Consider the following 26164-nt stretch of genomic DNA (forward strand, 5'->3'; position numbering starts at 1 on the left):
GCTTATTTAAATTATTTTATTTTACCAAGCCATTCATTTTTTTAGAACATCCTTCAAAGAGTTCATGCATCTTACTGAGGACACCTGACCTTTTGAAGCTTCATAATTCACATCTAGATGTCACCAGTCTTTCCCATGTTAACAGTTCTGACTATGTTTTATTATATATGCCTTCGGCGCCGAGCCAGGACAGCTACAAGAGGAGAAATGATGAACAACCATAGAACTATAGAATCAAACAGCCGGGCTTCCCCTCTCAATGCAGAGGTAGTCCAATATGCCAAAGAAGTGGTGGATTTCAGTTCCCATTATGGAAGTGAAAATAGTATGTCCTATACCATGTGGAATTTGGCAGATGTACCAAATGTATTCCCAAGTTCTGGTGACTTTACTCAGACAGCCGTGTTTCGAACTTACGGGACATGGTGGGATCAGTGTCCCAGTGCTTCCTTGCCATTCAAGAGGACGCCACCTTATTTTCAAAGCCAGGACTATGTGGAACTTACTTTTGAACAACAGGTGTATCCTACAGCTGTTCACGTTCTGGAAACCTATCATCCTGGAGCAGTCATTAGAATTCTGGCTTGTTCAGCAAATCCCTATTCCTCGAGTCCACCAGCTGAAGTAAGGTAAGACTCATTTTTTAAAGACCTAAGTTATACGGCTGAAAGGTTTTGGTTGTTTTAATATTTGAGGCCTTTTTGGAAGCCTTCTCTTGAATGATTTAAAAGAATTTGATTTTGAAAATTTTCCTTAGTTTCCTGATAAGGAAAGGAGATCACACATATGAAGATTTACTGCATGCTTTATACCTGTAACACCTCACACTATAATATTCATGGATGGTCATATTTGCATGTCATAAAATTTAGTAGAGACAAAAAGCACAGTTTGAACAAATAGGGACATGGGCCATTCTGAGAAGTTAGTAGGAAATATGACTTCTAAAATATTTTCAGGCAGGCATCATGTATTGCTTTTAAATACTTTGAATATCTCAGAATAGGCCTATAGAGTGATACTTTGGAGGAGATTCTTAGGGGATTAGGTCTGATGTTGGATGTTTTTGTAACAAGCATATTCATTTAAAAGCAAATGTTGCTTTGAGTAATTCATGCATTCTCCTTACAAGCCTGTTTGCATCCTTAATTTGCATAGCATCTCCTCTCTTGTTTTTGTCATTAAACCTGCTGATTTGTAAAAATATGATCTCAAAAGTACATAATGCAGTCTAGCCTGTACCCTATTCTCCATGTGCCTAAGACACATCCCTCCTGCAAGTAAACCACTTTTATCAACTCCCTTTTTATCTTTCCAGAGTTTTTTTGTACAGATACAAGCAAATAAAAAAATATTTTTATATAAAAGTAAGCATTTCTATATAAAAGTAAGCATAATAATCATATTGTTCTATATCTTGTTTCATTTCGTGGTATATATTGGATTTTTTTCATAAAGAGACCTTCCTTATTCTTTTCTATAGTTGCAAATAATACATAGTGTATATGAACTCCCACTTATTAACCCCCATTGATGGGCATCTAGTTGTTTTCAGTCTTTTGCAATTATAAATGTTAATGCAGGGAATAAGCTTATCATAAGTCACTTCACATGCATGCAAGTGTATCTGCTGGATAAATTTCCCAGAAGGGTTGCTCAGTCAAGGATAATTCGATAATTTTATAATTTTTAACATTTGTAACTTTTAACATTTTTTACATTTTAACAATTTAATTGCAATTATATCTAATTTTAAACACTTGTAGTTTTGATATATAGTACCAAATATCCCTCAAAAGGGGCTGTGCCTACTTATATTCCCATTAGCGTATGTGCATGCATGTTTTGCCAAAGCTTCATCCACAGAGTGTGTTAATAAATTTCAATTATTTTGCACTTCAGTAGGTAAAAAATGTTATTTCATGTTAGCTTTGTTAAAAATTCCTTTATTATCTCTGAAGTTGAATGTCTCTTTATATGTTTAAGAGCCATTTATATTTCTTTTCCTCAACTATCTGATCATATTACTTGTTCATCTTTCTATTACTTATTGATCTTACCAGTTTTTAGATCTTTATGTCACTTGCTTAAATCACCCTTTATTAAATATTTTAGTGTCTACCATGTGCTAGGTATTGTTCTAGGTATTTGAGGTATGTCAGTGAACAGTGGACAAGATAGGCAGAAGTCCCTGCCCTTGTGAGCCCATTCTAGCCTGGGAGTAGATCCTGGGCACCTGCTGGACTGTAGGCCCCCCACTGCCAGAGGAGGAAGAATGGGGGCAGGGGTCTGCTGCCACCCCTGACACACTGCTTCCTTGATGTCTCTGTCCCCTCACCTCTAAGGGGACACCTCCACAGCTTACCAGGGAAACAAATACAGAGACAACTCAAGTTGGAGACTGCTGTTATAATCTTGTTCAAGGCATTTTCAGAACTACCTTGATAATTCATTGTGAACAATGTTATTGAATCATTTTTTAATCCAGAAAATCAGCATTCTTTAATATACAAATTTTTTTTCCCCAAGAAGAAAAAAAGTAATACTTTGGCCAGGATCTTTTCTTATGTGAGAATTATTTTATTAGGACTCTGTCATTCTTTGTCTTTTTCCTTCAGTTATCTACTTTTTTGTAAAAAGCTGTACAGATTTAGGGGTGAGATCTATGAAACATGTAATGTCTTTTCTCCAGTCTAAAGCTTAATGGCTTCATAACAGATTTTTGAGTAAAAATCTAATTCCTTAGAGTTACACTGTATAATTGTGATTAAAGTTAAAGCTTTATAGATATATTTCTAATTTGTTTTGCTGATTTTTAGCTTTTTTCTATAGCAAGTGCCATTAGCTTTTAAGAGAAAAAGAATCTGACCAATATAATACATTATTACAGGATAAGAAAAGGCCTTTCTAAATTTTACTAGTTATGAAATGAATAGATATTGCATTGTAAAGAAAAAAGTTGTTGGAAAATATATATGAGAAGAATACCTGTAATTCTTCTGCCTAGATTCAGTAACTGTTAACATTTTGGTGAATTTCTTTAAACAATCAGAAACATTTATTGAACACCCTCTTTGTCAGTTCACTTCTGGGAACAAAACAGAGAGCCAGGCAAAGTGGCTGTTATTCTTTGAGCGTACAGGCCAGCATGGAAGAGGACTGTGAGATCACAGGGAACATGTATTGGCAGAGGGGAGGACCTAATCCCTGGGGCTCAAGAAAAGCTTCCCGGAGGAAGTGACTTAACTGAGACCTGAGGATTGAATGAGGCTCCATTGTGGATAGGCAAGGGGGAGAGAGAACAGCACAGTAGAAGGTGAGATGAGGTAAGATCATGGCGTTTGAAGAAGTAAGAAAAGTCCAAGAGGACAGAGATCTTAACTAGTGGTTTCTAGACTTTGGGATTATGTAGATATCTTAGATCCAGTTTCCCAGAAACAGACCTTTAGATAGCTATTACTATGCAATTACTTATGGAGGTGCTCCAGGAGAAACTGCTGTGGGGGTGGGGGAAGCATGATGGGGAAGGAGAAGTCAAGCAAGGATGCAATGCCATGTGAAGTCCTCGTTTGCTGGAAGGCAAAGTTGCTAGGGAGCTAGGCTTTTTTTTTTTTAAGCAGAATGCCAATTTGTTAGTTTCCAATTAGAGATGGGCTGGGAGGTAGGGAGTGATAGGTACACCTATCAGAATACTTGTTTCTTTTATTCCTAGTTTAGGAATAGTTATTCCTAAACTATCCTTTAGGAAAAGGATAGTTTTCCTTAACTATTCTTTCACTTTCAGCTAGTGAAATTGAACAAGGTTGGCATGAGCACTTTTTCCCTGGCTACTAGATATGCTTACTAACCAGGAGAAATTTTGGTTACAGGGAAGCTTTTTGCATGCATGGGCCTGGTTTTAACCTGAATACAAGTTAGAAAACTTGGTTTCTCTGGTTTCCATTAATGAAACATCTGTCTTCCTTGCTTGTCTACCTGCTGCTTCCTGGTTGCCCTGGAGAGAGTTTCTAAGTGGTATAACCAGCAGGTCAATAGTCAGAGAGAGAGAGTGGTTTGTTAATTGTTTTTGAGCACTGGACACATAGTAGTCATTCAGTACAATCAACAGAAAGAACATTAAATGGACTTGTGAAGAGAACACTCTTGGTTACCATCCCAGAATGGAGTGCTCTGGGTGTGGACCAAAGCACAGTCCGAAAGGGATTCCAGGTTGAATTTTGCACACATGTCACTCTAGATTTAAAATACTTGAGTAGTACACTAGAGTTTGTCAGATTTCTCCAGTAGATAAATCCAATGTGTGAGAATAATAGTAACCACATAAGTGGGTAGACTACAATGGCCATAACTTAAAGGAGTTTATTCCTATCAACACTGCCCTGAGTCTAGAGACTTAAGAGTTGGGCTATCTGCAAAGATGTGTGTGTATGTTGGCATGTATATGCATGTACATGTGCATATGTCTTTGCTTTCTTGTTTTCACTGACTTATTTCTAAGATTCTGGCTATAATTTTCCACACTAAATAGAAATTGGTATTCTTTGTTTTGTTGGATAAAATAGACACCTTTCTCTTTCTTACTTTGGATTGATACATTCTAGTTCTACTGGGGAATTATAAATAAAAATTCGCTTTAATGCAGATACCACAAAATCAGTTTGTGTTGGTCTCACAGTTAATGTTCATTTAATTAAAGTGGCTAAAGACCTACAAAATAATTTTTGTCTTTTTATCATTTTTACTTTTTACTTTTTGGGTTATCAGGGAAATCAAATATAAACTAATGATTTATTTGCAAATTTTTTATGTTTAAACATTTAAAAATCTTTCTAAAAGCTGTTAAGATCCTGATATTGTTTAAGTATATTTGTAATTTTTATAACTTATATATGTGTCTCTACATATGTAATGTTCATTCTATATAGAAGTCACAGGCAGAATTGATGCTAAAATAACATTAATCCTTATGTTTAAATATACTGGAAATGTTAGGAAGTCAGTTTAAAGCATCACCTTAACCTTGTCTGTTTTGCATATTCTGCAAGGTAGATGGGACTTCAGTAGATGAATGCATTATTAAAATAGAATATTTATGCTCTAATCAATGCCTTTCTTTAAGCTTATATTTGTAATTTTATAATTTAATTTACATTATAATGCATTTCACATTATGCATGAAGAACATGTATTGTCTGCATATTTGTTTATTGCAAAGCACCTGGTGGAGGTTATTTCTATATTACATCTTTAGTGTTTCTGTTAAGCCTCACAAAACTTCTCTTTGAAGCTAAACAATGAAATAGGCTGGTTTGGTTCACATGTGCTGTGAACCAGTATAGGCAGGTATTTCACAGGGTCCTGAGTGGTCTTGAACCTGAGACATTCCTCCAACATTGTCTGCGTCAGTTTGCAGTAGCAGTGAAAGGATGAATAAAACCAAAGTTTGAATTTTCTCATGCAGTCCACAATTTACCCTGTGATTCTTGAAAATAAATCATTCATAATCAGGCATACATTTTGCCACCCACATTGTTTTACGTGTTTTGTACTTCTGTTCCCCTGTACCTATGTGACTTATTCTAGTTTACTACGCAGATTGACATTAGAATATTCCAATCAATTCCATTGTTAGAAACCCTTAAGATTTTTGTAGTTAGTCTCTAGGGACACTTCTTCTTGGGTCCAGGTTGACACTTCAAGTTTGTTTTTCTGCCTTGTCACAGAAGAAGATACTCAGCCTGCTTTTCTTTCTATTTTAAACCTGTCACAACCTGCTGTATTTCTTGGAACTCTTCCCCTGCCTCCCAAGATTAGTTATACTGTGTGGCCAATTCCTCCAATCCTCCTCCTTGTTGCCTCTGAATGCAAATACTCACAGGCTCTTTCTACTTGATGGGTTTTATTTCTAATTTTCAGGAAAGAATTAGCAAAAATAACAAATATAAAGGTTCTAGAAACTGTAAAAGTTCCTGTACTGGTTCCCTATTCTGTAGTTCCTGATTACTTTGGTGATGTGTTTACTAGACTCCTCACTGAGCTTCTACCTTATGTTTTTATTCCTGAAGGTAGAAATTACCATACTTCCAATCTCCATTCTTCCAAGATTGGGGCTATCTGCCCTCCTTGGCCCTTAAAGACCATTAGAATATCTATATGTTGATGGCTTCTATAGTTTTGGCTCACATTTCTCATTTGAGTTTCACACTCTTTTGTCTATTTCAGTTTCCTATGTGCTTTGCTATAGTTAATCAGTTTTTACTTAGATACAAGTAGGTCATTGGGCCAATAAAATAAACCACTAATTTAATGGTGAGAAAAAAATCTCATATAATTAATGAATATATAAAAACATTTTAAGTGTTATTAGTAATCAACAAATTATGAATCACATCATAAGGAGATATGGCTAACTGAAATTAGAGGTTATTTAAAAAAAACAAATAATGCTTTCAGTTGTCATTCTTACATACTATAGACATAAGCTTTTTTGAAAGCAGTTTGTAGTGTATATTGAAAGACTTAAAAATATTCTTTGATATTAAGTCTTCGTTAAAAAATTCTGTTAGCCAAAGTAAATAATTAGGAATAGAGGAAAAATATCTATTGAAGTATTTTTATCTGTATTTCTAATTTTCTTTGCTATATTAGGAAACAATATTAGAGAAATTATTGGCAAATATGAGAGTGTTAAATAGCTGATGATACTATGTTATGAAGAATCTTTAAATAATTTTGGAAAATATTTTTATTAAGAAGACTTATATGGAGATGGAATATGAGTTAGGCCTTGAAGAACAAACAGGTAGATAATAGTAGGTTGGGCATTTCTTTGAAGGAAAACAACATGAGCAAAGACACAAAGGTGGAAATAAGTTTATTGTATGAAAAGTAATGATCAACCTGACTAGGAAGTAGGAGTTCATTTGGAGGGATAGGAGAGGATGTTATTCACCTATTACATATTAGACACCTGCCAGGTACTAGGGATACCAGGATGACTAAAAGATAACAACAATGGAAATTCAGGAGAGGGGCATACGTAAGAAACAATTTCCTGAAAAATTTGACAAAACTTAATGACTTGATAAAAGAAAGAGAAAAATCAAAGATAACGTGAAAGTTTTGAGTTCCTATGGCGCCAGTAAGAGAAATGGAAGAGCTGGAGAAGGAGACCTTTGTAAGGCCAGATGATCAGTTTAGTTTCTGCAGGTGGTTTCGGAGGTGCGCACAGGGGAGCTTTCTCCTGTGTGCTTTATTATTCCTGTTTCTTATTAAAAATCTGTTGTTGTTCTTCAGAAACTTCAAACTACGTGTTTCAGTTTTTAAACTGCCCGATGTGAAATCTGAAGAACAAAAAGGGGGAGCTGCTTTGGGACTTGTAAAAATAATTTAAATAATAAAGTCTGTGACATTTAGTTTTAAGGTTTTAATATCCTGGAAACAATACTTGTGTTTGATTCTATTCACCTTATTTGATGGCTTTGTTTTGCACCATGACATATTGGGCATGGGGCCATAACCTTAAGGTATCAGTAGATCTCATTCTAAACTATATTATAGGGAAATTTCTTTTTTTGGCAGATGGGAGATTCTTTGGTCAGAGAGACCTACGAAGGTGAATGCTTCCCAGGCTCGCCAGTTTAAACCTTGTATTAAGCAGATAAATTTTCCCACAAATCTTATACGACTGGAAGTAAATAGTTCTCTTCTGGATTATTACACTGAATTAGATGCAGTTGTGCTACATGGTATGAAGGACAAGCCAGTGCTTTCTCTCAAGACTTCACTTATTGACATGAATGATCTAGAAGACGATGACTATGAAGAAAAGGATGGTTGTGGAATGGACAATCTTAACAAAAAGTTTAGCAGTGCTGTCCTCAGGGAAGGGCCAAATAATGGGTATTTTGATAAACTACCATATGAGGTAAGCTAAAAATATTTATTAGCAATATTGGACATAACTATAGATTTTTAAATGTCTAGATGTTAATGTTTATTTTGCTAGATATCAGAGGAATAGGAGCATCGGTAAGGTGTATATAATCTGATTTGTTGTATATTTTGGTTTTGGAAAAAGTAGACAGAATTACGTTAATGAATTTTGCTGCTTTTATTTTGGATTGACTTTAGTGTTTCTGGATAAACTATTAAATATATGTTATATCACTAATTAATAGTAACCAAATACATAAACCAATAAAAAACTATACTCCACTTTATATTTTATAATGTAAGTATAGACAATACATGCTTAACTTTATATCAGTTATGTCAGAGATTATTTGCTATTAAAAATAAGAGTAATACTAAGATTGTAAAATGAAAGCTTATTCCATTTAGTAGTCTATAGTTCTCTAAGTGTCATTTGTTCTTCTGCACTAACTCTATTCTGTATTCTTCTAACTGTAATCTTTGGTCTAAGTAGGTACAGAGTAGCTTTACCTGGATATACTTTTTTTGTATCTAATTTGAAGTCTTGTTTGCAGTGTGTCTCTGCAGGGACACTTCTGTGGTGTATTTGCATCCCTGGGTCCCAGGGATCAAATGCCAGTAGCATTCCACAACTATGCAACACCAAAACCTCACCCTACCTGTTTCCAAATATCCCCTGGGGCTGGAAATAGGGCCAGTCATTTCTGTCTCCTGCTGAAAACAGTTCTATGGTTAAAAATAATATAATCAATTTTCTTTTTAAGAAAAATTTATAAACTAAAATTTAACAACTTAGATAGCCCCTTCCAAATTGGCAGGTATTTCAAATTTCATTGTAATAATACAAATTGCTTAATTTGCGTGGAACATATTAAGCCTCTTGAATGCCTGTATAACATTTTACAGTTAAAATGCTATGGTACATCCTGTGAAGTAGCTAAAGTTGCCACATAAAGATGAATTTAAGGGTCCAAGGTAATTCAGTAAGCAAGCCATAGGACCAGGATCCCACCCAGCCCTTTTAAGTCAAGTCTTGTGTTATAGAAGGGAAGCTTAACAGATTGGCCTTTAATGGTAGGTATGAAAAAGATGAAGGGAGAGTTGAATTAGGAGAGAGAGGGAGGTGAGATATTGACAGTGTGGCTCCTCAGGGCTCTGAGAAGGTCTGTTGTGGCAGCAGTGGGAGCAGTTCATCTGGAGGAGAGTGAATCACTTCTTTGAGTCTTACCTACTTCCCCAAACTATAAAATAGAATTTAAATTCAGCAAATGTATTTTAAATAGTTTATTGAATTTTTAAGCTCTTTATATGTCAGAAAAAAAAAGAAAAAATTTAAATTTATAAAATAAAAAAGAAAATAAATAAAAAGAAAAAAAATAGTTTATTGAATTTTATCCAGATCTGATAAAATGCTTGACACATACCGATGTGATAGGGGAAGGAAGCTGTATGAGATGGGATTGGATGGAGGCTCAGGGCTGCCTCAGCGCACAAGTCCATGCCCGTAGATGACAGTAATTGGGACTCCCCAGCCTTGGCAGCGCCCATCCTGCTCTGCTGCATCAGAGAGGATCTCTGAGTTCTTCCAAGAGGTTTGCATTTTATCCCTTTAGCCAGTGGTCATCAGGATGCTGAAGTGTACAGTGGTTTTCAGGGTACTCTAATATACACTAATATTAGTTGAGGGGAGTTACAGATACTTTAGACTTTGTAAATAATTTACTTTTGCTAAAAACTTAGAGCATGTCCTTGAGTTGAAAAACAAAATAAAGTAAAAGTTTCAGTTTTCCTTAATCTATGTATTCAGTGATATCCCAATTAAAATGTAAACAGAATTTTTTTGAAGTAAAAAGTTCACCTAAAAACAAAAAATGAAAATACTCAGGAAAATTCTGGACAAGAAGAGTGATAGAGGGGCATTAGTCCTGATTCACATTTGGATCCAAACAATCTAATGGATTCCAATGTATACGCTTTAAAAATTTAGAAGACAATTTATTTTATTTTAATTAGAAGGCAGTTGATATGGAAGACATAGTGGGTAGATAAATGGGACAGGATAGCGTGTACAGGAACAGCAGCTCCCTTGGGAAAGGGCTAAATTTCTGTAGTTAAAAAAAAGGAATAAGAACCACAAAGAAAACAGTCCTGTATTTTTTTTTCTTTTTTTGCCTTTCAGAATGAAAAGTTTAAAGTTTTAATACCAAAGGTGTCTAGTATATAGGTTAAAGGATACTTTCGTACACTTTTGTGGATATGTAAATTGATATGAACATTCTGAAGGGCAATTTTTTGCTTGTACCAAAACTTATAAATGTATGTAATTTACCCTAAGGATATATTTGCAAAGTTTGCCAAGATGAACATACATACATAATACATACACACAATGATATTGTAATATAATTTGCAACAGAAAAAAAAAGCATGAAATACATCAGTGAGAAACTAGTTGAATTGTTATGTCACATCTATGAAATGGAATGAGGCGGGTTTTTATGCAGATACAGGAAGATCTACAGGATATATCATTAAATTAGAAAATCAAAGTGCTAAACAGTGTATATAGTATCATTCTTTTAGTGCAAATCCAAGAATAGAATTTCATACATGTTTATCTGGAAGAGATCAGAAAAACCTTTAACAGTGCTTATCTCTGGGGAGAGGGATTGTTAGAATTGAGTGTAGAGAGGGATACATTTTTCATTTTCTATCTTTCTACAATATTTAGGTTTTCTAATTTTTTACTTGAATTTTTTTCATTTGTATAATATTTTACATGTCACCAGCTTTATCTGGATGAGATTTGTTAAAGAAAAAATTATTTATTTGTGATAGATATAGGGAGTACTGCAGCGAGACTTTGCGGTGGGGGAAAGAGTGGGCTCAACTCCGAATACAGCATGTGTAAGTGGGAATTTATAGCAAAGTTGCAGATTGCTGGGATTAGTGGATGGAAAATTACTAAGAGGAAACATCAGGAATTAGGGAGAGTTTGACTAAAGACAGGTGATCAGACATCACCTGAGGGGTGGTAGTAGATGGGGGTTCTTACTAAACTGATTTAGTGGGGTTCTTTGCTGAAACTTGATTTTAAAGGAAAGTGCATAGATGGGCCTGGAAGGTTCAGAAGTCTGATTAAATTCTGGCAAAACAGCATCTTTGTCAGCTTTTGGGCTAATTTTTAATATCCTTATATTTTCCTGTTTTTACAATACACACACACCAATATTATTTTTTAAAAGGCTACTTCAAATTTTAAAAGTAAATAGTAAAATACCCCAAACATTATTATATACAATAGATTAATTAGCTGATGCTCATATTTTATAAATATTCCTTGAAGATATTTTAAAGATCATTTTGTTACTATTTTGTATTATTTTGGCCCAAAACAATGAAATTCTGACCTGAAATTAAGACCAAACCTAGATAATCAAATAAATTGAAGAAGAGCATTTAGGGTAATTATAAAACAAAAAGTTTAGTTAAATAAATACCCTTAATTAAGTTTAAAAAAAAAACCCTTCTGTCTTATCTTAAATAAGATTTTTAACTTTTAGCAAATATTTTATCTTTTTTTTCTTTTTGGTTCTTGGTTCAGAATAGGCTATTTAAGCAGTTCTTTGAAGAACTAGTTTAGAAGCCTCCAATTGTTAAGAAAAACCCAAAACTTTGACTAGTTCAAAGAGATCATTTTAATTTAAGATAACAATGTCTTTGTTTCCACCTTCTTAATAATTTTTGTATCTGTTTGCTACTCCATCATCACTGTCAGTTGCCTTAAGCAGGCCCTTAATTTTCTCTTTCCTGGAATTCTGCATTAGCGCCCTGGCTGGTTTCCCTTCCTTCCTCCCTGCCTCCAGTAGCACCCCCTGTAATAATCCTTCTAAAATACAAATCCAACCATGTCGCTCTGCAGTTCAGATCCTTTCAGGATTCCCCATGGCTTTCAGGATAAATCCAAACTCCTCTGCGAGGCTCTTTGTAACCCAGCCCTTACCACTAGACTCTCTTTTTACCTAGTTTTCCCATCAAGGTTTAAAGCTGTGACTTCTTGGCACAAGTACACTTTCACTTTGGAGTTAGACCTGTATATTAAGCCTTTAGTAGCATCCTGTGCTTCTCTCCATCAAGACTAATAAAACATATCACTGGACCAATCCCCATTGGACCATAAGCACTCTGAGAGTGGGAACTCTTCTGTTACCAGTGTCTGGGGTGTAGTAGATGGTCAGTAAATGCTGAGTGTATGAAAAATTATGCCATTCAACAGATTACCAAAATATATCTTTGTACCCTAAGAAAGTGAGTAGTCAACATGAGCTGAGTATATTTCAAACAATTTTGAAATATAATATGGTCTTAAGAATGTATAGTTTTTTCATACTGGAGTAATTCTGTTGAATGTTGATTTATTTACTCTATGAAAATATTATAAAATATACTTTTATTCCTTATTAGACTATATTATATGCTTAATAAAGTGATACTTACTGTTTTTCACTCTTGATGGTCTTGATTTCTCTCTCTTATGTAGCTTATTCAGCTGATTCTGAATCATCTTACTCTACCAGATCTGTGTAGATTAGCACAGACTTGCAAACTACTGAACCAGCATTGCTGTGATCCTCTGCAGTACATTCACCTCAATCTGCAGCCATACTGGGCAAAGCTAAATGACACCTCTCTGGAATTTCTACAGCCTCGATGCACTCTTGTCCAGTGGCTCAATTTATCTTGGACTGGCAATAGGGGCTTCATCTCTGTTGCAGGATTTAGCAGGTTAGTGCAAAGCCTTGATAAAGTTTTATTCCACCAGCAGGCTGTACTTAATTATATGATAGTTTTTATAATAAAAGTTAGAAATTATATACCATGTACATTATAGAAATAAAAAATAATTACATTTTATGTATCATTGTGTTCCGAATAATGCTGCTTATAAAAATGAATGTATTTTACCATCCTCTTAATAATAGGAAGAGGAACTGTACTCTTTATTTATCTCATATTTTTTAAATCCCAAGTAACTTTCAACAGAGCTCCTTTTTTTCTTTCTCATATTTTCAGCACAGATGATTAACACATTTTAAAAACTATTTCCAAATCAAAATCTACCTCTCTAATGTGATTTGTCAGAAATGGAAAACAATTTATTATAGAACATTTTTAATTAAATCTTAATTACATGTGCAATACATCACCCAGATTTAGAAGCTCATTTAAACTAATTATGTTGAAAATGCAATTGCATGCTAAATAGACGACCACACTTGTAGACCTGCCCAGGTGTTTCTGCTCCTTTCTATTTAAGCATTTAGTTTTCTTACTATTAAATGTCACCTGTTAAACATTTGAAAGCTTGCACAAGTGCATATTCATTTAGTAATGCCATAGTAATTTATATTATACAAACAGGTGTTTTTCTCTTAACCTTGATGATGGTTGTTCTCATTGTATGTTATATATAATCCCATCATTTTTGTGAAGTTAAATAATGGAGTAGAAACTTTGGGGAAATTACCTGTTATTTTTAATTAAAGAATATTCTTTTATCCTGAAAAATGAACTACAGCTATCCCAACATGTATCCTCAGTGGATACATTCTTGAACAGTGGTTTATGATTAGACATTTGTATGTGGAGCCTTGTTTCCTCTTGACTCAGATTATAAAAATAAAAGTTGCAGTTTCAGAAATAAATATTTGATATTGTATTTGGATGAAGTAATAATATTTGAACTGGTAACAGTGTGCTTAAAATGCTAACATTGATAGTTTATGCATCAAAGTGAAAAATAAACACAAGCAGTAATGGTTTGTGGCACATGTTGAAAGTGTGGCTGTACCGAGTTTCTTTCTTTCTGCCAGAAAAAGAGCCAGGGGAAAGGATTTACTGTAGACATTTGACAGACAGCTGTCCATTGAAACTCAATTTAGTCCTTTCTGCTTCCCCTTACTCCAACACACACACTTCATTGGCAAGTTTTTCTCTCTGCTAATAGGTCCAAGAAGAATGGAAGCTAATGATGACTGAATATTTAGAGCATATACAATCATAAACCAAGACTAATTGAATATGAGAGCAGATAGAACAAGTGGTGTCAGTAAGCATTATTTTACATTATACAGACCTTCAGATTATTTTAATTACCCTCATAGCTCTTTCTCATTGTTTTACACTATTAGGACTATATTAAGTGCTTGTTTTCACCCTTTATGTACAAGGCATGATAGTGGGTATTTTTGGCCATGTAAACAGATATATCAGATATATAATAACAGTTCCTGCCTTCAGCCTAGAGAGAAGATAAAGATATTAAGATAAACACATGTCTTTTATGTATTTTTATAAATAACAGGCTGGTAACTAATGATTTGTAGACATTAAAGAAAACATGAGTGAGTGGCCGAATCCAGCTTCTTTGGCAAAGTGCTGTTTATGACCATAATAATAATAAGTAAAATGTAAAGGTAATATTAAATCAGTTTTTTAAAATTTTCATTACATAGCTCATTCTGGTTGCATGAGAAGAAATACCAGTTGTGAGTAGAAAATCAAGAAGCACTATTTTTTAAATTTTAGACTGGCAATGGATAAAGATCTTCCTTTGCAAAGTTAGAACTCCAGTCTACTTTCTCACCAGCAGTTTCTCTTCCATTTTCAATTCACCCAGGTTAGTTGCTGTAGGGCTGTTTGAGTAATAACAAGACTGCATACATGAATTTAAGTTCTCCATATTTTACTGTAGTACTTCAGCCAGTAAAACCATAAATCTTGATAGCATTCCTTTAACTATCGTCACTATTTCCATTAAGAAAAGTCTAAATAACAAGCAGAGAGAATCTTCTCTTGGGTGGGGGCATGTTGGAGTTTTACCTCCTGATTGCTGTTGGCCCCCAGGACTTGACTGCTGAATTGATCATCATTATGGCTGGTAGGCAGCGTTCCCAGAATAAACAATAAATATTCATGGCTTGATTATTAATGAATAATCTATGAATAAGTATGGTCTATTTATGCTTATTACTGTGAAGAAGACTTATTTATAATACTTTAAAGAAAAACACATTTTTAAACTAGAGACCAACATGATGAGCTGCTTTTTGAGCAAGTCTCTGGGAAAAAGTTTGATGTTTATTTCTGTTGCCTAAAGATGTTATCCTCACAAGTTAGAACTGTGTAACTGGATTTTAAATATTTTTAAGAATTTGTATTATTCAGAATAGCAGAGAAATAGGTTAAGTTGGAATAAAGAGAACCTAAAACTTTTAATCAGTTATTAAAATCCTATTCTAGCCATAGATTTGTGATTTGCAACTTTGAGTACCGCTCAAGCATATTATTACTCATTAAAATCACTTCTATTATAACCCCGCTTTTCTTTTTATAATATAGTTTCCTAAAGTCTTAGATAGTCCTTGACCTCCCAGCTTGTTTGTGCTTTAAAGTGTAATTACATCTTTCTGTTTAAAAAGGCTGGGGTTTATTTTCCCACTATCATATTTCTTCAAATAATTGCAGAATCACCCTGATCTCTATCTCAATTATGTATAGGTTTTTACCCCTAACCCCTCTACTTATTCTAAGTAGTTTATAGTCATTCCTTGAGGAAACATTCTTGGATGCTTTCTAGATTCAAAAAACAGATAGTTTGACACAGAGCTAAGTTTTATGGTATAAAGAGCTTTTTGTTCATTAATATATTTATTCAATTGCCTGCCTATATTTTATGCATTTGTCTCTCCTAGAGAGTAGAGACAATTTCAAGACTTTCTTTTCTCCTCTTTCTATACAGGGGAAACTGTATATGGTACCATATACACTTAAGCAGGAAGTTTTGTTCTTAATGGCTTTGTTTTAGATTAGATATATTAGTGTTCCAAGTTATTTGGGATTAAAATTATCTTAAATATGCTGTTTTATAAACTTAGTGAATATCAGTTAACAAAACATAAGATTAGAAAACAGAAGCCACAGATATTTATGTCTAATTCTCCCCTTACCTTTATACTTCAGGCAAGTTGTGAGGATTAGTGCCTTTTATTTTGTGGTGAGTAAACTCAGATTAAATCGTACATTCATGTGATGTTATTTTAGGGTGCAAGTTACCATTTAGTAAATTACTTCATATGTACTTGTATTATTCTGGACAAATTAATTCACCTCATAAGGATAAGCAATTTATTTCTCTCTCCAGAGACTCCTTTTTTCACAGCAGGAGACCTAGTTTGGGATTGTTTATCAGAACTTAGGTCTTCTTTTAAAACCCTCAATATTAAAAAGTACTTTATGAGCTTTTACAATGTAGAATGAATAGGCTGCAGGAAGTAAAGAAGCTGAGTTCTTTCAAGTGACCAGTGTCACAGTTGAGGTGAAGAAATAGTTGACCAAGACAAAAACATGTGTGTAGTAATGCATTAAAATAAAACTTACATGAGGAGCATTAAGGAAAGAAGAATTGTGTTCAGCTAATTGAGTCTGCTACTACTTCTGTTCTTTGGGATATAGATATTATGAAAAGGTAGATAGTATAGATCTTGTAAATTTAGGTAAAGATGGGGATATTGACCAAATAATCTGTTCATAATAAAGATTTGCAATATAGGAATCTAGAGAGAGAGAAAGTCAGAAAGGTAATATAGGTGTGGTCATTATCTCTATTGTGCTTTCAAAAATTTTATCATTCATTATTTCAACTTGGGAAGTTTTCCGCTGTCTGTTAACAGCTTTTTGGTGGTTGGCTTAACAGCACTCTATAATTCTTTGGAGAGGAAAAGTTCAATAATGAGAGCAAAGAGAAGAGGGATATCAAGGCATTCTAAGTCAAATATGAAAAAAGAAATGTAGAACAAAGTGCTTTGCCAAGTAATGAAGACCTTAAAGAGAATTAATATACTCTTTTAACTTTTGTAATCTGTAAATATTTAATAATTTTAGCAGTATTAAACCAAAGTAAGATACTCTTTAGCTCTACATCAATTTCTAGATTACTAGTATATATTATTAAATAATGAAGAACTCCCATAAACTACTATGTACACTCAAAGTAAGATAAAAATGTGAATTTCATCATATTTCTTGGGAACAGATTGATCCTGTTAAGGGAAAACTACCCTGAGTCACTAGAACTTAGTTTGTTCAAGAATAGAAGAAAATTAAATTTATCAAGTGAATTTTCATAAGTGGAAGATCCACTCAACTCACTCTCATCAAATGTTTTTTATGTGCCTGACATTGTTCTAAGTCCTGGGTACACCAAGGAACTGTCTTAATTGCCAAAGGATTTGAGGCAGCTTATAAAACTCAATATAAAAACAATTAATAAGTCAGGATTGGTGGTTAAGAGAAAAATAATGGTTGGGACTAGATGATGCCAGAGTTCAATTCAGTATATAGGAGGTATGTCATAATTTAGTATGCATTGGTGACCTTTGAAATAGATCCAGAATCTGAATATTTACCACCACATTTGGTACTACCATCTAAATCCAGTGTGCCATCCTCTCTTCCCCGAATATTGCAGTGGTTTCCTGAGGGTTCTCCTGTTTTGACCCTTATTCCTCTTCAATCTGTTCATCACACAAAGACCAGAATGATCCAGGTAAAACACAAGGAGGTTGTATCAGTCCTCTGTTCAACACCTCTGATGGTAGGAATCTTATCTCCCTCAAAATAGAAGCTGAAGTCTTTGTAGTGACACACACTATATGAGCTGTCCCCTCCCCTCTCTAGTCTATTCCTCAAGTCCCCACCACTCTGTGCTGCTTGCATCAGCGGTCTCACCATTCTCACTCTACTGGTTATACTGCCCCAGAGCCTTTGCAGGGTTTTACTCACCACTTCACAAGAGACTTCTCTGACTACTCTGTCTCCCCTTGACCTTTTATATTGCCCTTTCCCGCTTTTATTTCCTCTTTGGCACTTTTCATGTTCAAATTTACTTATTATTTCACTCATTTATTTGTTTATAGTCTCCCTCTCTCACCAAAAGTTAAGTAAGCTCCATGAGGGCAGGGACTTCGTTTGGTCCACTGCTATTTCTCCAGTGCCTGGGTCATAGTAAAGCTCCATAAATATTTGTTGAATGAATGAATGTGCTTGATGCAGACTACAATTAGCTAAGATAACTAGCAAAGGAAACAGGAGTGAGATGAGTTGGAGGCGATCCGGGAGAGGGAGTTAGAAGAGGAGTGTCAGAGTTTTAAGGTAAGAGTGGGCAGTTGTATGAAATGTCACAAATAAATCAAATAAAACAAGTACTGATAATAAAGGGCATTGAATTTAGCGTTTAAAAGGAAAGGGTGAATTTAGGGACAGCAAAACATAGACTGCAGTGGATTAAGAGTAAATAGGTGTTCAGGTGTAAATAAGATATGTGGGCTGCTGGGTTATTTGCAATATTTAGAAGAAATTTGCAGCAACTCAGGTATTTTGTTGTTTAAATGTGAGTTGGCCAAGATGTAACTTATATTTGTTTATGGAGTGTTTTGACCTTTACAAACTGTGTTCACATATTATTTGATGTTCAGTACCACAAAGCAGTATGTACTGGTTACATCCTTTAAGTCTGCTTTTATAGCTGGGGAAATGCTGAGATTTGGCTAAATGCCTGTTTCAAGGTCACTGCTAGGAAGTGGTGAACAGGGCAAAAACCCATCTTGTGACCTTTAGTTCAGTGTTACTTCCTTTATTTACACAAGTGAGCTGATTTAGTCAATTTTATTTTGAATGTGTATTTTTAATCTCATGAAATCATTTAGGAAAAAAGATGTGGCATAAATTAACAGTATATTACTGATCTGACACTGATGGGCAAGATTATGTCAAGAGACCTGCATAGATGTAATTGGTGCATGGTTTGAGGACTCCATTTGCTTAGGTAATAAAGCTTTATGGATTCAAATACTCCTAAAGTCGTGTTTACTTTTAGATTGTTTTCGAGTGATGATTATGGGCAGAACTGTTTTTCCCCAAAGTGTAATGTAACTAAGATACATACTGTGATTCCTACTCTGATAAAGCATTTTGTGTCCTTTACCTTGGATTATTTCTGTGAATTTTATGTGGCGCTGTAATTTACTATTTTGTAATAATTTCAACATCAAGCAGTCTAGCTGCTAAATAATAATAGCTCCATGGAACATATCACAACAGTACAGTTAAACCAACCTAGAAATTTTCTGAGTTGGGAGGAGGCTAGTCTCATTTGTTTTAAGGTCATATAATTAAAGCTGTTTCCTTGTGTGCAGTGTTCAAAATATATTATCCAGTACTGAATGGGTATTGTTTAAGGGAGATATATCTTCCAAGAGATTAGAGTTTTGTTTTTTTGGCTTTACCAACTCAGATGTGAATTGCAGGTAAGTTGGAGAAATATACTTTCTGCTTTCTTAATTTTCCACTTAGCATTAGCTGACTTTTTATTTGATGTGAATCCACTTTATCTTCCCAGGTTGATTTATTTTAGCCTAACAATTCATATTTCATTATGCAGTCAATGAGAATTTAAGCAAAACAAGTTTCCTATTTCCCCTAATAGGAATCTATACCTCTAAGTGTATCTGCTTATCTGCTTAGAGTTGACGTGATTTCAAAGTTCTTGCAAAAGTATTTTAGTTTTACAAACATGGAATCTTTTTCTTTAAAGGTTTCTGAAGGTTTGTGGATCTGAATTAGTACGCCTTGAATTATCTTGCAGTCACTTCCTTAATGAAACTTGCTTGGAGGTTATTTCTGAGATGTGTCCAAATCTACAGGACTTAAATCTTTCATCCTGTGATAAACTACCACCTCAAGCTTTCAACCACATCGCCAAATTATGCAGCCTTAAAAGGCTTGTTCTCTATCGGACAAAGGTAGAGGTAAGAATAATTTATCATTTACATCTTTGCTAGTGTAATAGCCAACTGAATATTTAGTTGCCTTTGCTCATAATAATGTGACTTGAGATTTTTAAATAAAGTTTATGGTGCCATCTGACTAAAATCATTAGAACTGATTCACAGTTATTTCAAAGTTATTTAAAGTCTATTATGTTTTTAAATTATAAGAAAATGTTCTTCTCTGTGCTCTTAAAATTTTTGTAATGCCGTTCATGCTCCCAGATAAAAAAGGTAAGCAGTGTGCTGAGGTAAGCTGAAATGCTAGCAGGAAATGAGTGAGAGAAAGAGGAAGGAGGATAGTATGCAAGAGGACATTTGCTTGGAGAGGGAGGAAGCAAAGTGGATTTATCCAGGGCCAGACCTTAGGAATTAAAATTTGTGATACTATAGTTAGTTCATGAGTTTCATTAAAAAAAAAAGAAAACCCATAATGGAATTATGTCATATACATTAGTCTACTTGTTTTTTTTTTCCATGCAGTATCTCTAGGACATCTTTCCAGATCAATATAGATATTGTCTGACTCTTCTTAACTGTGAAGTGTATATTATACCATAATCTATTCAACATTCCCCAAATCAACATTTAGTTTTCCCAGTCATTTTCCTTCTATAAACTACCTAGCAATAACATTCTTCTGTGTATAGTCTTACATACACATATTATTATTGCTGTTGGAAGTGGTATTGCTGGATTAAAGAGTATGTGCCTGGGCCCCTATAGTAAATACCCACCTTCTGCCATGTGATTGTTCCCTCTACTCCAGGCACATTGGCCTTCTTTCTATTCCTTGAACTTTCTGACCAGGTCCCAGCTCAGGGCTTTTGCTCTTCTGCCCATTTGGAATGTTTGTCCAACTCTTTATTGGCTGTCTTCTTTTCAGCTGAATGTTCAACTTAAATTTTTTTTTTTAGAGATGGCTTCCTGAACATTGATAAAAATAGCCCTGCTTGGCCGGGCGCTGTGGCTCACGCCTGTAATCCTAGCTCTTGGGAGGCCGAGGCGGGCGGATTGCTCAAGGTCAGGAGTTCAAAACCAGCCTGAGCAAGAGTGAGACCCCGTCTCTACTATAAAATAGAAAGAAATTAATTGGCCAACTGATATATATATAAAAAATTAGCCGGGCATGGTGGCGCATGCCTGTAGTCCCAGCTACCTGGGAGGCTGAGGCAGTAGGATCACTCGAGCCCAGGAGTTTGAGGTTGCTGTGAGCTAGGCTGACACCACGGCACTCACTCTAGCCTGGACAACAAAGCGAGACTCTGTCTCAAAAAAAAAAAAAAAAAAAAAATAGCCTTCTTAGAGGTTTGTTTCTTTCATATCAACCAGTTCTATTTTTTTTTACATCCTTCTTGCTCTCTGAAGTGATATTTGCTGTCTTGCTCATTCTTCATATTAGAATACAACAGAAGGAGCCTTGTTTTCATTGTCATGTTTCTAGCATCTAGCATAGGACTTGGTAAAGAGTGGCTATTCAGTAAACATTTGTTAAGTGAATAAATGTAGATAACCAAATTACTTTGCCAAAATGATACACCAGTGACTTTTCCACTATAGTGGACCGTTGCCTGTCTTGAGTGTTACCTTAGTCAAGGTATTCCACCTCTCGGTATTTTAGTTTTCTTGTCTCTAAAGTAGGGGTAATAATAATTCAAATCTCATAGGGATCATTGTGGGAATTAAATTATATTTAAAATACCTGGAATATAGAAAACTTTTAATATGTATTAGCTGCTAATAATAGTACTAGCAGTAATATTATCATGGCAGTTTTTCAGTATCTTTTACTATCTGATGGGAGAAGACTATCCTTATTATGTGTTAAAATTTTTTTTTTGTAAATCCTTGTATATTTATTCACCCAGGTGTATATTTCAGCAAGGATTTTATTAGAAGTACATTATATTTCATTTTGCTCTTTAATAAAGCTTCCCATTTGTTCATGTAGGTCTTGTTTATATCCAAGAACATGTTATTGTTTTCTTCACTTAGCTCTTATAGCTTTCTGATTAAATTTATGTGTTGCATGTTACAGTTTCAGATGCTATTCTTCCATTTAATTTTAACTGGTTATTGTTAGCATAAAGGAAAATTTGGGGGGTTGTATATTTACTTTGTATCTACTTACCTTATTGAATGCTTATAATTGTTCTAATAGGTTTTTACTTATATCTTGTGGATTTTCTAATCATGCAATTATATAATCTGAAAACTAATATACTTTTTATTTATTTTCCAATATTCGAAATATTACTGCCTTAAGTATAACTTTATAAATAATGTGGAATAACAGAGTTACAGCAGTTTTACTAGTGTTATTCCTAATATAATAGGAATGTCTTCAATTTATCTTACATTTATACAACAAATATTTACGTTCCTATTAGATGCCAGGCACTATTCTAGGCACTGGGACTTCATTAATGAACTAAACAAGCAATTCCTTATGCAGCTTACTATTTTCATATGTTGTTTGATGTTGCTTTCTGATAAGTAGTCTTTATCATTCCATTTAAGAATACTTTATCAAAATTGTATATTGTTTTTTAAGCCTCTATTAATGCATTCATTTGTTGCTTCTCTTATGTATTAATGTAATGACATATTGAACAGTCTTTGTATTCCTGGGGTAATCCCTGTGTTTTTAATTTGATACATAGGTAGGTTGATTTCCTAATATGTTAGAGCCAAATTCCTTGGATTTGGACCAACTAACTTTATCACTTACTAATTAGATCTTGAGGAAGTTTCTCAACTCCTTGTACTGTCCTTGCCCTTTTATAAAGTGGAAGTAATAGTAGTACACATCTCAAGGGCTGCTGTGAGGATTAAATTATTTATTGTATGTAAAATGTCTGCAACATGCCTGGTTCGTACTAAATGCTACCTAAGGATTTACACTTGTAAGTATTCTTTACATTTTCTTTCTTAAGTGAGAGTGAACTATGGTTTTCCTATTCATTCTGTTTTATCAGGCTTGGGGCTAGGGTCATGACAGCTTAGCAAAATGAATTGGGCAACTCCCCATCTTTTGCTCCGATCTAGATTAATTTGAATACATGGGAATTATCTGTTAGATAGAATTTACTTATGAAAGCATCTGGGCAATATAGCCTTTTTTAGTGATAGATCAGAGTAAATACCTTTTTCTAACACATGGGATTTTTTCCAGTCTGTGGAAGCCTGAAATTATATGAGTATGAGAACTTCTATTTAATGCAGCTGATATGATTTGGATATGGTTTGTCCCTGCCAAAACTCATATTGAACTTCAGTTGCCAGCATGGCAGTATTGGAAGGTGGGGCCTAGTGGGAGGTGTTTGCATCATGAGGAAAGGTCCTCCTGAGTAGATTACTGCCTTTTCACAGTAGTAAGTGTGTTCTTGCTCTTGAGAGAATGGATTAGTTCCCACGGAATGGATTAGTTCCCTCGAGAACAGGTTGTTATAAACTGAGGATGCCCTTCATGTTTGGCTTCCTGGCATCATCTGTTTCCCTACCAGAAGCTGAGCAAATGCTGGTGCCATGCTCCTTGAACTTCCCAGCATGCAGGACCATGAGCTAAGTAAACTTTTTTTCTTCCTAAATTACAAACTAAGACAACAGTATTCTCAATCTGGGGCAAAATGTTTAGCTACAGTTTGATGAGTGACCTGGTATGGTGAAAAAAATACTTTGATTTTTGTTCTGGTTCTGCCCGTGACAAGCTTAGTGATCTAGGTTAAGATACAGTCTCTGATTCACAGATTTTTTTTATTTGTAAAAAGAGAGGACTGTTGTTCCTGAATGCCAGTTTAAAGATGGTATTAGCTTATGTTTTCACAGGTCTGTGGTGAGACGACCACCATTTGTGTGGGTATGAAATTGACTGCTCTCTTTTCTTGGGTAGGACTGTCCATTCCTAAATTATGCTGTGACTGCTTTTTATTGGAACATTTACTATTTTATTCACCTGTATACTATAAACGGACATCTTCTGAGCAAGTGATGCCTCACTTAAAAATTTTCTGATTGTTTAAGAAGAAGTATAACATACTTTATTATTAAATGAGCCTTTGAGAAGAAAAATAGGCTAACAACCAAAAAAATTACATGAACTTGCTAGGCATCTTACATCTGTGGTGATTTGTGAAAAGTTATCCCATGAGATTCTTTTGAAATGTTATATATTAATATGATCTGAGTGTCAGAGAATCATTAAATAGTCTATAATTTTCTTAAATTTGTCTCCAGGGACTGACAGATATGACTATATTTTTTAAAAAGTATGATTTATGAGGATTGAAAAGCTTTCATATCTCAAGAGTGGAAATGTATACATATGTACCTAAGTCTAGATAGTATCAGCTCTAGTTCCCCATAGTTACTTAAATATAGATGTAAAAACATTGCATGAATGTATTAAATAAAATTTAGGTTGTACTCTATATTACTTACTATTAATTTTTTTGTTGGTCTATCTGTTAAAATACCATAAAAATCACTTATATATGATACAATTTTTCTGACATTGAATATGTAGAAAAATTTATAAAATTGAATTTTGATTGACCTACAGCTTATAAGAAAATAAAACATGTTATTTTAGTGATAATAGATGGCGTACCCAAAATTGAGAAAACTTGCCCAGGCAGTTATACTTTTAATGCTCTCCAACACTGTATATAAAGCTCTCTACCTGTACTTCACTCACTTATGTTATTATCTCCTCATTCTTTTAATCTATATCAGAGTCCCTCATGGGCACTAAGTAATTCAGAAAAAAAGTTGAAGACAATACAATTAGCTGGTTTCTTTTAAAACAGGCAGTGGCTACAGCACTGGTATTCATATAAATCTGTAACACCTCCTTTGTCATTTAAGCAAACCATTATGTCCCCTCCCTCTCCTTCTCATACACACACCTTTTAATCCTGCACTTAATGATGTTGGTGAACCAGAGCAAACAGAATGAAAAGACAAGATTTAGGAGACTGGTCTCTTTCTAAACCTTCCACATAATCATTAGCAGTATGTTCAGATGTTATAGACTCTGTTTTGAAAAGAATGATTAGTAATTGATTTCAAATGCCTTTGCTTGCTCTAGGGAAATATATGAGGAGAAAAAGAAGATATGAATTTGAGCTTTCTAGAAGAGGTTATTTTGTTTTAAAAGGACTACAAATTATCCAGTGCCACTTTTACCCCTGTTTTTCTAAACCCTACAAAATTCTAAAATAATTAAAAATTAGTATTAAAAATATTGACTCTATTATATTAATCTCAGAGAGGTCAGATTTATGATATAGTAGAGTTACATTTTGTCCCTATATATAATTTACATGCATAAATATAGTACATTTATGCCATTTCATAAGACTTAATAAGCAAATCTGTGTGCATAGTGAATAAAGCTTAACAGGGTTTTGGAGACCTGGGTTTTATTAATAGTCCCAAAGTTTGGGAAAACTTAATATATTTTGTTACTGTTCTAGACATTTTACACTATTATTTAATTCCTTATGCCAGTCCAAGGAGGATAGGTGATATTCATATCTTGTAGATGATGAAATTAAGGTCCCAAAAGATTAATAAGTTGCCTGGTGGCACAGGACAGTCATTAGAGTCAAGATTTGACCCCAGCTCTTGTGGTCTTGATGTTGTAGTTAAAATTGTAAGATATATAACATGGAATATTAATTATTCTAATAGCTTGGCTACCTCTATCTGAAACAGAGATTTTTCTTTACTGCTTATTTCTAATTTGCAATTGGTAAGGAATATAACATTGTAACCAACATATACAACATTATAATCCCATGTAATAAACTATTAAGTTATATTTTATAAATATCTTTTATTCTTAAATATCTTCTACAGGAAAATGGAATTTTGTCTTTTTTTAATGAACCAACTTAGAACTTTTAATGAACAAATCACAATTAGTTATTCAAATTATATTTAGAAACATTTAAGTGAAAATTTGTAGAATCAATACATAATGAACTGCTTTAAGTGAATGGTTTGTATAGGCCTACTCCCAATTTTATAGTAATACTATAATGGAGAGCAGCATTAGGACAGATAATCCTCAGAATAATTTTGACATGTAAAATGATGTGTATTAATAGTTGATGGCTAGGTGATATATTTGTAAGTGGTCGGCCAGAGCTAGGCATAATACTGCAGGCCTGGTTACTAGTAAGAATGAGACGTCAGGAGAATGAACTGTGGCAGAGTCAGAATTGCCTTCTATGCTAGTGGGTAGATTCTGAGTAGCTGGTGTTCCCCCTCCCAGTTCCAATGGTTGTTCAGAATTTTTAGCCCTATAAGATAGTAAAATCTAGTTCAATTTATTAATT

At 34.2% G+C, this 26164-nt stretch overlaps 1 protein-coding gene across 2 annotated transcripts in view; it reads left to right on the forward strand.

Moving 5' to 3' along the window:
* Positions 1 to 26164, forward strand: part of FBXL4 (F-box and leucine rich repeat protein 4) — a 67152-nt gene that overhangs the window by 19721 nt on the left and 21267 nt on the right. For both annotated transcript variants that reach the window (XM_012769417.3, XM_012769419.3), the window contains exons 3-6: positions 46 to 629; positions 7582 to 7927; positions 12476 to 12720; positions 19589 to 19802. In XM_012769417.3, coding sequence (XP_012624871.1) covers positions 118 to 629; positions 7582 to 7927; positions 12476 to 12720; positions 19589 to 19802 — 1317 coding nt within the window. In that variant the 5' untranslated portion in view covers positions 46 to 117. The remainder of the gene's footprint in view (positions 1 to 45; positions 630 to 7581; positions 7928 to 12475; positions 12721 to 19588; positions 19803 to 26164) is intronic.

The sequence above is a fragment of the Microcebus murinus genome, chromosome 5 (genome assembly GCF_040939455.1).
Source record: "Microcebus murinus isolate Inina chromosome 5, M.murinus_Inina_mat1.0, whole genome shotgun sequence".
Lineage (NCBI taxonomy): Eukaryota > Metazoa > Chordata > Mammalia > Primates > Cheirogaleidae > Microcebus > Microcebus murinus.